This window comes from Ovis canadensis, chromosome 1, assembly GCF_042477335.2.
Source record: "Ovis canadensis isolate MfBH-ARS-UI-01 breed Bighorn chromosome 1, ARS-UI_OviCan_v2, whole genome shotgun sequence".
NCBI classification, from domain to species: domain Eukaryota; kingdom Metazoa; phylum Chordata; class Mammalia; order Artiodactyla; family Bovidae; genus Ovis; species Ovis canadensis.
Window position 1 is genome coordinate 72,867,915 of NC_091245.1, and position 12,679 is coordinate 72,880,593.

At 43.1% G+C, this 12,679-nt stretch overlaps 1 protein-coding gene across 6 annotated transcripts in view; it reads right to left on the minus strand.

Moving 5' to 3' along the window:
- ALG14 (ALG14 UDP-N-acetylglucosaminyltransferase subunit) overlaps window positions 1–2,583 on the minus strand; it is a 128,796-nt gene extending 126,213 nt beyond the window's left edge. For 4 of the 6 annotated variants that reach the window (XR_011258611.1, XM_069598407.1, XM_069598398.1 and 1 more), the window contains exon 1: window positions 2,307–2,572. Coding sequence is in view for 5 of the 6 variants with exons in the window: in XM_069598407.1 (XP_069454508.1) it covers window positions 2,307–2,445 (139 nt within the window). In the remaining variant the exon portion in view is untranslated. Of the gene's footprint in view, window positions 1–2,306 lie in introns of all 6 variants that reach the window. The other 2 variants (XM_069598370.1, XM_069598391.1) reach the window with 2 other exon arrangements.
- Between the last annotated feature and the right edge of the window lie 10,096 nt (window positions 2,584–12,679).

Sequence of the window (12,679 nt, forward strand, 5' to 3'; positions counted from 1 at the left end):
TGCCAAATCTCATGATGTTAAGTGAATGGCTCGAACATCCATTCTTCCATCTATCTGCTCAAGCCAGAAACCCAGACATCACTCTTGAGCCCACCTTCCCATCACCCTCCACTTCCAATCCACAATTCTAGTGATTTTTATCTCCCAAATCTCACTTAAATGTATATACTTTTCTCCATCCCCTCACTCATCAACCCCAGTCAGGCTGTCATCTGTCACCTGAAATATTCAAAAGGCTACTACTTGTCTCCCTACCTCAGTCTTTGTCAAAACATTCTCGTGATAATGCAGGCTGAATGATCTTTGTGAAAGCTCAGATTCAACTGGGTCACTCTCCATTTAAAATTCTTTAAAAGATTCCTTTGCTACTAGGACTATCAAAAGTCATCACTTATTAAATGCATTACTATCTGCCAAGCACTTTGCTAAGCACTTTACCACCACATTTACTCTCTCATCCTAACTCAAATTTTTCAAAGTAGAAATAGAAGGTTCAATGAGGTTAACTAATTTGCCCAAGATCACCAAATTATTAAGTGGCAGAGATGTCATTGGAGAAGGCAATGGCACCCCACTCCAGTACTCTTGCCTGGAAAATCCCATGGACGGAGGAGCCTGGTGGGCTGCAGTCCATGGGGTGGCCAAGAGTCGGACATGACTGAGCGACTTCACTTTCACTTTTTACTTTCATGCATTGGAGAAGGAAATGGCAACCCACTCCAGCGTTCTTGCCTGGAGAATCCTAGGGACGGTGGAGCCTGATGGGCTGCTGTCTATGGGGTCACACAGAGTCAGACATGACTGAAGTGACTTAGCAGCAGTAGCAGCAGAGATGTCATTTAACTCCAGTATTATGTTAATTTAGAGGTAAGTGATCCTAATGACTACATGGTAGAATGCAGTGGAGTAGTGTCCCTTGCTCTATGTGTGTGTGTTTGGGGGGTGTTAAAATACCCTCTCCAATCATTACCTCCCCACATCCAACTCACTGCAGGAGTGCTCTCTCACGTCTGGCCTTCCAAGTGCCATGGCTTTCTTTACACACCTTTCCAGACCTCAAAGACCCAGCTCCCCCTTGTCTGGCTAATTCTTAGTCATCTTTCAAGTATCCCTTTACTCATCACTTCTTCCAGGAAGCCTCCTGCCTCAGGTTCAGATAAAGTGATGCCCAGTGTGAACTTACATAGCAGTTTCTACTTCCCAGGTTACAGCACTTTTCTCATTGCAGTAAGGATCCATTCTGTTTTTTGTTTTCTGTTAGTTTTTCTATATTCTCCATTTCATTCACAGCTGTTCCCTCACACCTTTCGGTGCTTGGTACATAGTCAGCACTCCATGACAAGTAGTGTTAATCAGGTTTGTTATTTCCAGGGCTTAGTTTATTGCCTGCCCTCTCTCCCATGGCTCAAAACACATTAAGGGAATAAAGTAATGAATTACACGTGAACATAGGTTTGGAACACGTGCTAATACTATAAATATTAATCTTTCTGGATGCAATCTTCTGGCATTTCTGTATGTACATAGTGTGGGTGTGTATGGCTCTCAGAACTGTCCATTTAAAGTTGTAAGCGCCTACAGAGCTGGCCGAATCCGTTTAGATTGCATTATCTGACTGTACAGATTGTTGTTCATTCCCTGACACAATATCCTGAGGTGTGTATTGTTCTCCTGTTGGTAGGTAATTGCTTCTACACTCGCAGATTTTGTATATCAGTTCAGTTCAGTTCAGTTGCTCAGTCGTGTTCGACTCTTTGCGACCCCATGAATCGCAGCACGCCAGGCCTCCCTGTCCATGACCAATTCCCGGAGTTCACTGAGTCTTTTCCAATGAGTCAACTCTTCCCGTGAGGTGGCCAAAATACTGGAGTTTGTATATGTATACTTATAAATGCGACGATTCGGTTTGTCTTGTTTTTCATGCAGCAACTGTGATTCCTAAATCCCAAATGTCTAGATTAATAATGCAAAACAATATTTTTCAGGGAAATTCCATGTTGCATCAACAGGCTTCTGTGTCATCTTTGGTAACTGATACTTACTTTGTTAGAAAAATATACGCTACAGAAAAGCTTATTATAGATAAGTGTAAATTATGCATTTGTCAATAAACGCGCGGCTTGAGGCACTTTGACAACAAACCAGCGTTTTGCCCAGGTTGGGCTGACTTGAGCCAATCACGCAAACTACAAATCTCAGCATTCAAAGCTGCAAAAAGTCCTACTGGCGCTGCGAAGAGCGCCGCGGTGGACTCTGGGTTTTGTAGTTCCCGACCCTAGTCCGCCAGTCACGGCCCGTATACTCACCAGATCCAGCCACCACCAAGAGGCTGAGAGACCGCCGAGGCACAGGAGCGCGAGGACTCAGGACTACCCACAGCCGCACTGCCAGCAGCAGCAAGGCCAGGGCTCCTGCAGCCGCCGCGAGGATAAGGGCGCCACCCATTCAAAGAAAATACGCATGCGTGCTATCCCGGTGCCGGTCGAGGAGCGGTCAGAGTTCAAAACTACGGGCTCTCCGGAGACTCAAATTCGAAGAGTGGGCGTCTTGGTGGGTGTGGCTTGCTTGAGGTGGGAGGAGTTCAAGGCCAGAGGCGGAAGCCCGGGCTCAGACCGCTCCGCTGGCTTCCGGCGGGGTGGTGGGGGGCGGGTTTCTGCTAACAAATAGCCAGTGCATAAACTGAAATTCACGGATTAACACCCTGGAGAAGTTTGGTTGCAGCGCATGAGAATGACACGCTACCTGTGCGCTCTAAAGAACCCCGGAGCGCCCAAGTTAGCAGGTGTTCCAGCTTTACCAACTTTGTGACTTCCACCTGAGGCCAATGGCATACATCGCCGTTTTTTTTTTTTATGAAACGCCGAGAGAAATGTTTCTGTTGCACATGCGCAGCTACTACTGAAAGTGTTTGCAGTTAAAGGTACCTTGGTACAGAAAGTTGAATTTAGGGCCTTCGTATTTATCCTCTTTCCCAACGCTCAGACTTTTCACTTTTCTAGACGTTTTCACACATCTCGAACAGTGTGACCAGAGTAGGTGATCACCTCAGGTTACACCGTGATCCTGAGAGGAGTGGATGCTCAGGGGCTCAAGGTGGCGGGCTAGAGATGGCATCGTCCTATTCAGTTAATTTTACCATAAAGGCAACACCTCCCCTATCTCAATTTTGCTTAATTTTGTGTTTACTTAATTCCCATTACAGCAATATAAAAATACTGGGAGAAACCCCTTCATTCCATGGGTAATTTGTCTTCAGTTTCCCGTGGACTTGTAGGTTAGATAGGACAAGTGTACAGAGGAGTAAACAAGTCCAGAAAGGTTAAACAGCTTGCTCAAGTGAGATAGTGGCAGGTTTAGATTTAGACAGTGGAAACCCCAGCTCCTGCTGCATAGGAGTTTACATTGTGTATTCCTTTGCTAGGTCTTCGCTGATTGCTCAGATGGTAAAGAATCTGCTTGCAATGCAGGAGACCTGGGTTCCTTCCCTGGATTCTGGATCAGGAAGATCCTTTGGAGAAGGAAATGGCAACCCACTCCAGTATTCTTGCCTGAAGAACTCCATGGACAGAGGAGCATGGTGGGCTACAGTCCTCAGGATCACAAAGAATAGGACATGACTGAGCAACATTTTCACACATTCCTTTGCTAAATTCAAACTTGCTTAGGTCCTAGAACAGTGTTTTTAAAAATGTGACATCTAGGGTACAGTAGGGAGCTACTGAAACAGAATCTCCAGGGGAGAGGCCTAAGATCAACTCATCTAACCAATCCGTCTATTTCTATCAGCAGGCAAGTTTGGGAAGTATTTAGGAACTCTGTGGCATCATTTTTTGGCTAATGGACCTTGCAGCACTTCCTGTAGTCTATCAAATCCTCTTAACGCTGTATCCTCACAATAAGGTCATAAGGTGAATATTATTTTTGCACTTTACGGATAAAGAAAAGGATTCTATAAAAGTTAAATTGCTTAAGATTACTTAGCTGGTAGTGGTGGTGAAGTTTTATAATTGTGGGTTTGGAAGTCAGTGCCTCTCAGATTTTGATGGCATCAGAATCCCCTGGGCTTACAAATACATAGATGAAAGTCCAGAGGTAGAGCCTCTGGCTCAGTATGAACAACAGCTTAAGAACATTACAAAGGATATAGTTTTCTTTCATCTGCCCGCTCTGCCATTCCCAGCAATGGCTTCAGCTTAACACTGTTTCCCCTCCTACTTAAAAGCAGGTATTTAGTGGTCTCAGAAATTATATCTGGTCTCCAGATTTCAAGAGGTTATCTTGTCATCAGGCCCTTGTTTGTTAGTTTGTTTAAGAGGGAGGAAACCTTTTCCAGAACCTCTCACAGAAGACTTTCACTATCTGGCCTTGTTTATATCACCTGCCTACTCATCAAAGGAATGAGACCACAAAGCTGGCTGGGGTAGGATGGAGGATGACATACAACTCACCTGTTGTATCTGGCTGTTTGGTGTAGGGTGGGTGCTGAACAAAATGGACATTCTCTTGGAGAGGAGGAAGTTGGAGGAGGGTGGAGGAGAGAGAATTGTTGGGTAGGCAAATAATAGTGTTTGGATTGCTGCGGAGATCGTATGTCTGAGGTGGTGCTGTAAACTGACACAGGCAATGCAGATGTTGGACATATTGATAATGTCTAGAACCCAAGCCCCAGGAGATACCCCTGCATTCCCTGCTACCCGTCTCCTCACTACTGGAATTACCTGTACGAAAAATCAGCTTGGCCACACTTAGTTGCAGGTGGAATGAATAGAGGGTAATCAAGCGTTTTAGTGACTACCAATAAATGCCTAGAATCAAAGAAGGTGGAGTAGTAGACATTGTTTGGAGTTATTGGTTATTTTGAATTAAGGCTGACAAGGAAGTTGAGGACACAGGGAGGAGCTGAGTGGCAGGCAGGGACAGAAACCAAGTTGGGAACTCCCAAACACAATAAATGTCTGCTGTGTGAGCTGAGTCCTGTGGGCTTGACAGGCATGGAATATAATTAAGAGGTCAAGAAACTATACTGGATTAATCAGAAAAGGCTGGACTGACCAGGAAGGAGCAACAAAAATTTCTTTTGGGGAGGTAAGCTGCACTGACAATGCAGATAAATGCACAGAGGTAAAGTGTATGAAAGTGTGAAAATGTATTAGTAATTGATAAACTGAATAATAATATTGAGCCGTAATCAATCCTAAGTAAAGTCTGCCTGGAAGTGATTTTTATTATCTTCTTAAATCTGTTTTCTAAAATTTCTCTAACAAGTATTATTCATGAATATTTTTAAAAGTAAGATTATTTTGCACTATTAAATAGCCTTGTACTTATTAATTTTTTTCAACATATTTGATGCACACATGCTGTGTGCTAGGTTTCGGTGCAGGGGATCGTGTATGAGAAGGACACTGATCCAGACAAAAACCTTAGACAAGGAAGATGACAGTGGGAGGCAGAAGAGGGTAGATTTGACATATATTTTATGGATAGAGTCAGTAAGACTCATTGATGGATTAGATATTGGGAATCAAGGTGACTGCTAGATGTTTGGCTTGAAAACTGGTTGGATGGTGTCATGCCAGGACTAGACAGGAGGAGAAACAAGCTTTTGTGGGTAAAGAAAGGGGAGGAGGGGATGACAGTGAAGTGTTCTGTTTTGGATGTTAGTTTGAATAGCCTGTTAAACATTCTAGTGGTTGTGTCAGTTAGGCACTTTACATATAAATCTGAAGTCTGGGTTAGAGCTAGAGGTATAAATTTCAAATTCAACATATAGATGGTGTTTAAAGCCGTGGGACTAGCTGGGTGAGATCACCTAGGGAAGGAATTTGGGTCAGTCAGGTCCAACAGAAGTTTCTGCAGTGACGGAAATGTTTTGTGTCCATGTTGTCCACCAGCCACACTTGCCTACTGAGCCCTTGAGATGTGGCTAGTGTGATGGAGGAACTGAACTTTTATTTCATTTCAGTTATTTTAAACTTAAATAGATACATTGACATTAGCCAATGGCTAATATATTAGACAGCTCAGAGTAGAGAAGAGTCTGGGGTCATTAATATTTAGAAATCCAGTTAAGGAGATTGCGCCAGCAAAGAAGAAAGATGGAGAAGGAAAAGCCAGGGAGCCAGGGAGGAAAATCAGGAAAAATGGTGTCCACAAAAACCACAGGAGGAAAATGACTCAAGAATAGGAGCCCAGTTAGCTGCAGATAGATCACATCAAGTGACTTGGGAACAAATTAGTCACTGGCAGTCTAAACAGGAGCAGCATTTCCGTGGAATGGTGGTAGTGGAAGGCAGATAGAAATGGGCAGAGAGACTGGGAGATGCAGAGAAGCAGCATCTGTACATAGTTGTTTCAGGTTTGCCTTTGAAGAGGAACGGATGAATTGGATGGGAAATGGAGGAGAATTTGTAGTCAAGGAAACATTAAAAAATTAATTTATTGATTTTAATTGGAGGCCAATTACTTTACAATATTGTGGTGGTTTTTGCCACACGTTGACATGAATCAGCCATGGGTGTACATGTGTCCCCCATCCTGAACTCCCCACCCATCTCCCTCCCCATCCCATCCCTCTGGGTTGTCCCACTGCCCTGGCTTTAAGTGCCCTGTTTCATGCATTGAACTTGGACTGGTCATCTATTTCACATATTGTAATATACATGTTTCAGTGCTATTCTCTCAGATCATCCCACCCTCGCCTTCTCCCACAGAGTCCAAAAGTTTGTTCTTTATATCTGTGTCTCTTTTGCTGTCTCATGTATAGGGTCGTCATTACCATCTTTCTAAATTCCTAATATAAGGAAAATATTTTTTAAGATGGGAGTTAATTGTCATATTCAGTTCAGTTCAGTCACTCAGTTGTGTCTGACTCTTTGCAACCCCATGGACTGCAGCACGCCAGGCTTCCGTGTCCATCACCAACTCTGTTTGATGTTAAAAATGATCCAGTAGAGGCAAATTGATGCAGGAAAGAAAGGGAATGAGAATAGGAACACATTTATTTATTTTAATTAATTATTTATTTTTATTTTTGTTTCCATTGGGTCTTCATTGCTGTGCATGCGTTTTCTCTGGTGGCGGGAAGTGGGGGCTACTCTTTAGTTGTGGTAGGCAGACTTCTCATTGCAGTGGCTTCTCTTGTTGCAGAGCACAAGCTTTAGGGCACGCGGGCTTCAGTAGTTGCGGCTCTCGGGTTCTAGAGTGTGTTCTCAGCAGCTGTGGCTCACGGGCCTAGCTGCCTTGTGGTATGTGGAATTTTCCCGGATCAGGGATTGAACCTATGTCGCCTGCATTGTCAGGCAGATTCCCAACCACTGGACTACCAGGGAAGTCCTGTAATGCATTTATTTTAAAGATGAAAAGGGTTGAAATCTTGAGGACAAAGGGAGTGGTTGGGCTTTGGTAGGAGGGACCCTTATTCCATGGTTACAGGATGGAGGGCAGGGATGTGGATGCAGTACTGGGAGGTTTGTAGAATTGGTGGTGAATAGAGAAGGGTGTGGAGACGTGGGTGCAGAAGAGTATGAGGAGCTCAAGAAGAAAGGATGGATGAATTAAGCATCTAGAAGAGTAATTGGCATACTTACCAGGATCAGCCTAGGATTTCTGAGTGGATTGGGATACCCATTTGTAGCTTGAGATAGCAAATATAGAGAAAAACCAGTTGGCATGATTTTATGTCTCCCCCCTTTTTCGCCCCCGCTGGAAAAGGTGAACAGTTGGCTTTAACCAGAGTTAAATTTTTGACGGGTGAATACATTAGAGAGGTTCTTTTCAAGGGAGTGAGTTCCATGGAGTTTTCTCTGGATACAGTGGAAAGTGAAGACGGGGGGTGGAGGTGGGACTGTGGATGAATCATGGAAGAGTATAAAGTCAGTGGATTGGAGGCCTAAAAATTGTTTAAAAATTGCAATGAAAAGAGTCAGCGAACTTTAGAGATAAGAGGTGGTGGTCAGCAAATGAGATGCTTGAAGCCAATATTGTTATTGTTGGTGGTAGTAGTTAGGGTGTGACAGTATGAATGTATGAAAAAGATCACGGGGTGAGGATGCACACCCAAATGGATGCTGAGGTCACTAAGGGGTGGAGAGGAAGAAAATGAGCTAGGAGTTCACGTCATCAAAGAGTAAGAGGTTGAAAGATGATAGCAACCAAAAAGAGCATTTTTTAAAAAGGGGTATTTATTTATTTGGCTGCACTGGATCTTAGTTGCAGCACTCAAGAAGGGTCTTCTATTTTTGTTGCCACATGTGGGATATAGTTCCCTGACCAGGGATAGAACCTGGGACCTCTGCATTGGGAGTACAGAGTCTTAGCCATTGAGCTACCAGAGAAGTCCCCCCCCCCCCCACCAAAAGCATTGGTTTTAAGCTAGATATGTTCCATCTGTTCCTCCAGATCCACATTTCTCCATCACGCTCAGTGCCATGGGAGCTCAAACCTAGATTAAACCAAGTGGGTTTTTTTGCCCTCTGGTTCTGGTTGGGTTTGGCCAATGGGGATCCTCAGAAGATTGGATGGAGGGAGGCTGTGTCCCTGAACTCAAGATCTCTGCTCTTCAACGTGGCTTTGGCTACACATCTCTCTCCTTCTGGGTGCCAGCGTTCCCTTTCCTTGTTCATCAGGCCTAGGAATGATGATAGTTCCACTGATACTAACCTGAGTCGCTGCATGACCTCTTGTGCCTTCCTTACCTCATTCACATCTTTGTAAATATGTTGACCTTTAAACAGCACAGGTTTGAACTGTGGCAATCCGCTTATATATGGAGCTTTTTCAATAATAAGCACTTCTGTACTTGTGAACTGAAGGTGGTTGAAATTATGGATGCAGGAAACACAGATATGAAGGAATCATGGATATGGAGGGCTGGCTATAAATTATACTAGAATTTTCCACTGTACAGAGTGAAAACTCTAACCCCCACCCTAGGGTTAGGGTTAGAGTCAACACTGCAGTCCCTTTATTAAATCATCTTCAAATTAACTGCATACAACTGTGCCATCTGTATGCTGTCTTTTAGGGATGCTGATATAGGGTGGTACAATGGCATGACTAGAACTTCAAAGGAGCTGGATTTTTTGAAAGAAGAAGGAGAAATGGTTTGGAAGCAGTGACAGGGGTCCAGAGGAGTACTTTCTCCACCTCTTGTAAGGATATGAGAATCAGACATCCTCTGTTTGAGAGACATATTGAAGAAATGTGAGAGAGCAAGTTTTCAGCTTATGCAGCAAAAGGAAGAAGACATTCAGAAAGAAGTTGAAGATTCAGGGGAAATTTGCAGTTACAAGAGGTCTAAGGTGCAGTGAAAGGGTTTGTAAGGCGGTGAGGAATGCCATTGGGGCCATTTGGGTCAGTAAATACAGCGATGAGGCTTTTGGCTCATCTGGGACACTTCTGGATTGAAGTAAAGAGGGTTGAGGACAGGCTCTCAATTCATTTCCATATAGTCTATTAGTACCTGTTACATGCTACACTCTGTGGGCAGTGACAGCACCCCAACAGTGACTTTACAATGATCCTGGCTATATGAACTGTGTATGTCTTACCAGAGCCTCCTAGAGAAAAGTCACCTTCCCATGCTTTCATGGGCTGCCTTGAAGTGTGGGCTGCCAGGAAGCCTAGCAGTGAAGCTCTTCCCACCAGAATTTAGCAATCTTTAATCCTAATGAGGGTGGTAAAGAAGAATGAAGCTTTTCTGCAAGAGCATTATGTTTGATCTTGACAAGGTAGGATAAAGCTGGAAGGGAGTTCTTAGCCTGGGCCAGAGATAAAACTATGGCCACTAGGATGGATGGTTGTATGCTTTACCATAAAGATCTTCTGGAAAGTTGGGTCAGATAGGCGACAGAAATTGTGCCAATACAATCAAATATCTGAGTTATAGCCAAGACTCTTTTTTTGGCCAAATGTACTTAACATATAGGGCTTCCCAGGTGGCTCAGTGGTAAAGAATCCACCTGGCAAGCAGGAGACACAGGAGACATGGGTTCTATTCCTAGGTAGGGAAGATCCTCTGGAGAAGAAAATGGCAACCCACTCTAGTATTCTTGCCTGGGAAATCCCATGGACAGAGGAGCTGTCGGGGCAAAGAATTGGACATAACTGAGTGACTGCACACACACACACACATACACACACTTAGTATATATTTAAGTCACAACCTTTTCCTGGATGAAGCCACTTCCTAGTGTTCCTTGAATGCTGCCTCTTTAAGGTCACTGTTTAATCCTTAACTGGCATTTGACTGTGTGCTTAATATATGCCAAGCACTCAGATCATGAATTAACTAATTTAATGCTCACAACAACTCCATGAGGTAGGCATTATAATGACCCCCATTTTGCAAATGAAGACATTAAGGTACAGAGAGATCACATCATTTACTCTAGGTCACAAAGCCAGGAACTGGTAGTCAGAATTCAAAATATCTCACACTCTTATCTTCTACAGTATCACTAAATGTGTTTATTGTGTATTTACACCAGCTGCTGTGCTACACATTATAGAAAGCAAGATAGAAATGCAGTATTGTTTACTATGCCTGACTTTTCATTTGTCAAATTAGAGCTCAATAGGAAGAAAAGGATTTTGAAAAGTAGCTGTTTCACATGCCAGTCAAGAATTGGTTTACTGTTAGCTTTTTCTCCAAGTATTGATACATTAAAATACGATACTAGATTAGATAGGTTGACAGACAAATGTATGCTTCTCTCTCTCTCTAGACATAAAGTGAGAGAACAAAATTAGTGTGTCTAGTCATTTCACTGTAAATTCATCTTAACACTTGATTCAATATATTTGCAGTGAAATGACTAGATATGCTATTTTTTTTCTCTCACTTTATGTCCGTTTATCTCAGCTATGCCTTTCCAGGTATGTTTATAAATCCCTGCCCTAGCCTTGTGCACCCAGAATGCCTTATCAGTTCCAAATTTAACAAGACATTAAAATCTTATTTATGAATGTATTCCAAAACTATCATGGTAAGTCCCATACCACATTATACTATTGACTAATGACAACCACAATAGAAGTAGCTCTTTTAATTTTCAAAGTTACCATATTTTCTGTTTTAGACTTATAAAGAAACAATTCCATTTTTTCATGTAACACTGCTTGTCTTTGAAATCTGCTGAATTAATTTTCTCCTCATCCCAACCCTTCCTCCCCCTCCCAGAGCCTCTGACCAGCACCTCCATCAAATCCATCTTTTCTTCTTCATTGTATATCTACCTTTTATTCTGTCTTTCTCAATTTGTTTTCTGCTTCCAGAGAGCTTTTTGTCCTTGATTTATTATTGTTTTTCAGTCACTAAGTTGTGTGTGACTCTGTGACCCCATGGACTGTAGCATGCCAGGGTCCTCTGTCCTCTACTACCTCCTGGAGTTTGCTCTGATTCATGTCCATTGAGTTGGTGATGCTATCTAACCATTTCATCCTCTACCAGCCCCTTCTCCTTTTGCCTTCAATCTTTCCCAGCATCAGGGTCTTCTCCAGTGAGTTGGCTCTTTGCATCAGGTGGCCAAAATATTGGAGCTTCAGCAACAGTCCTTCCAATGAATATTTAGGGTTGATTTCCTTTAGGATTGACTGGTTTGATCTCCTTGACGTCCAGTGGACTTTCAAGAGTCTTACCCAGCACCACAGTTTGAAAGCAACAATTCTTTAGCACTCAGCCTTCTTTATGGACCAACTCTTACAGCTTTGCCATGGCCAAGGGGCTTGTGTAAATCAATGAAGCTATGAACCATGCTGTCTGTACAGGACTGCCCAAGACAGATGGGTCACAGTGAAGAGTTCTGACAAGATGTGGTCCACTGGAGAAGAAAATGGCAACCCACTCCAGTATTCTTGCCTGGATAACCCCATGGACAGTATGAAAGGCAAAAAGATATGAGACTAGAAGATGAGCTCTCCAGGTTGGAAGGTGTCCAGTGCTACTGGGGCAGGGCAGAGGGCAATTGGTATTAGCTCCAGAAAGAATGAAGTGGCTGGGCCAAAGCAGAATCAGTGCTTAGTTGTGGATGTGTCTGGTGGTGAAAGTAAAGTCCAATACTGTAAAGAACAATGTTGCATAGGAACCTTAGGTCTATGAATCAAGGTGAATTGGATGTGGTCAAGTAGGAGATGGCAAGATTGAACATTGACATCGTAGGAATCAGTGAAGTAAATTGGATGGGAATGGGTGAATTTAATTCAGATGACCATTATATCTACCACTGTGGGCAAGAATCTCTTAGAAGAAATGAAGTACCTCTCAGAGTCAACGAAAGAGTCTGAAATGCAGTACTTTGATGTAATCTCAAAAATGACAAAATGATCTCAGTTCATTTCCAAGGTAAACCATTCAACATCCCAGTAATCTCAGTGTATGCCCCAACCACTGATGCTGAAGAAGCTGAAGTTGACCAGTTCTATGAAGACCTGCAACACCTTCTAGAACTAACACCAAGAAAAGTTGTCCTTTTCATCATGTGGGATTGGAAAGCAAAGGTAGGAAGTAAAGAGATACCTGGAATAAAGGCAAGTTTGGCCTTGGTGTGCGAAATGAAGCAGGGTAAAGGCTAACAGTTTTGTTAAGAGAACCCGCTGGTCATAGCAGAACACCTTTTTCAACAACCCAAGAGATGAATCTACACATGAACATCACCAAATGGTCAGTATCAAAATCAGA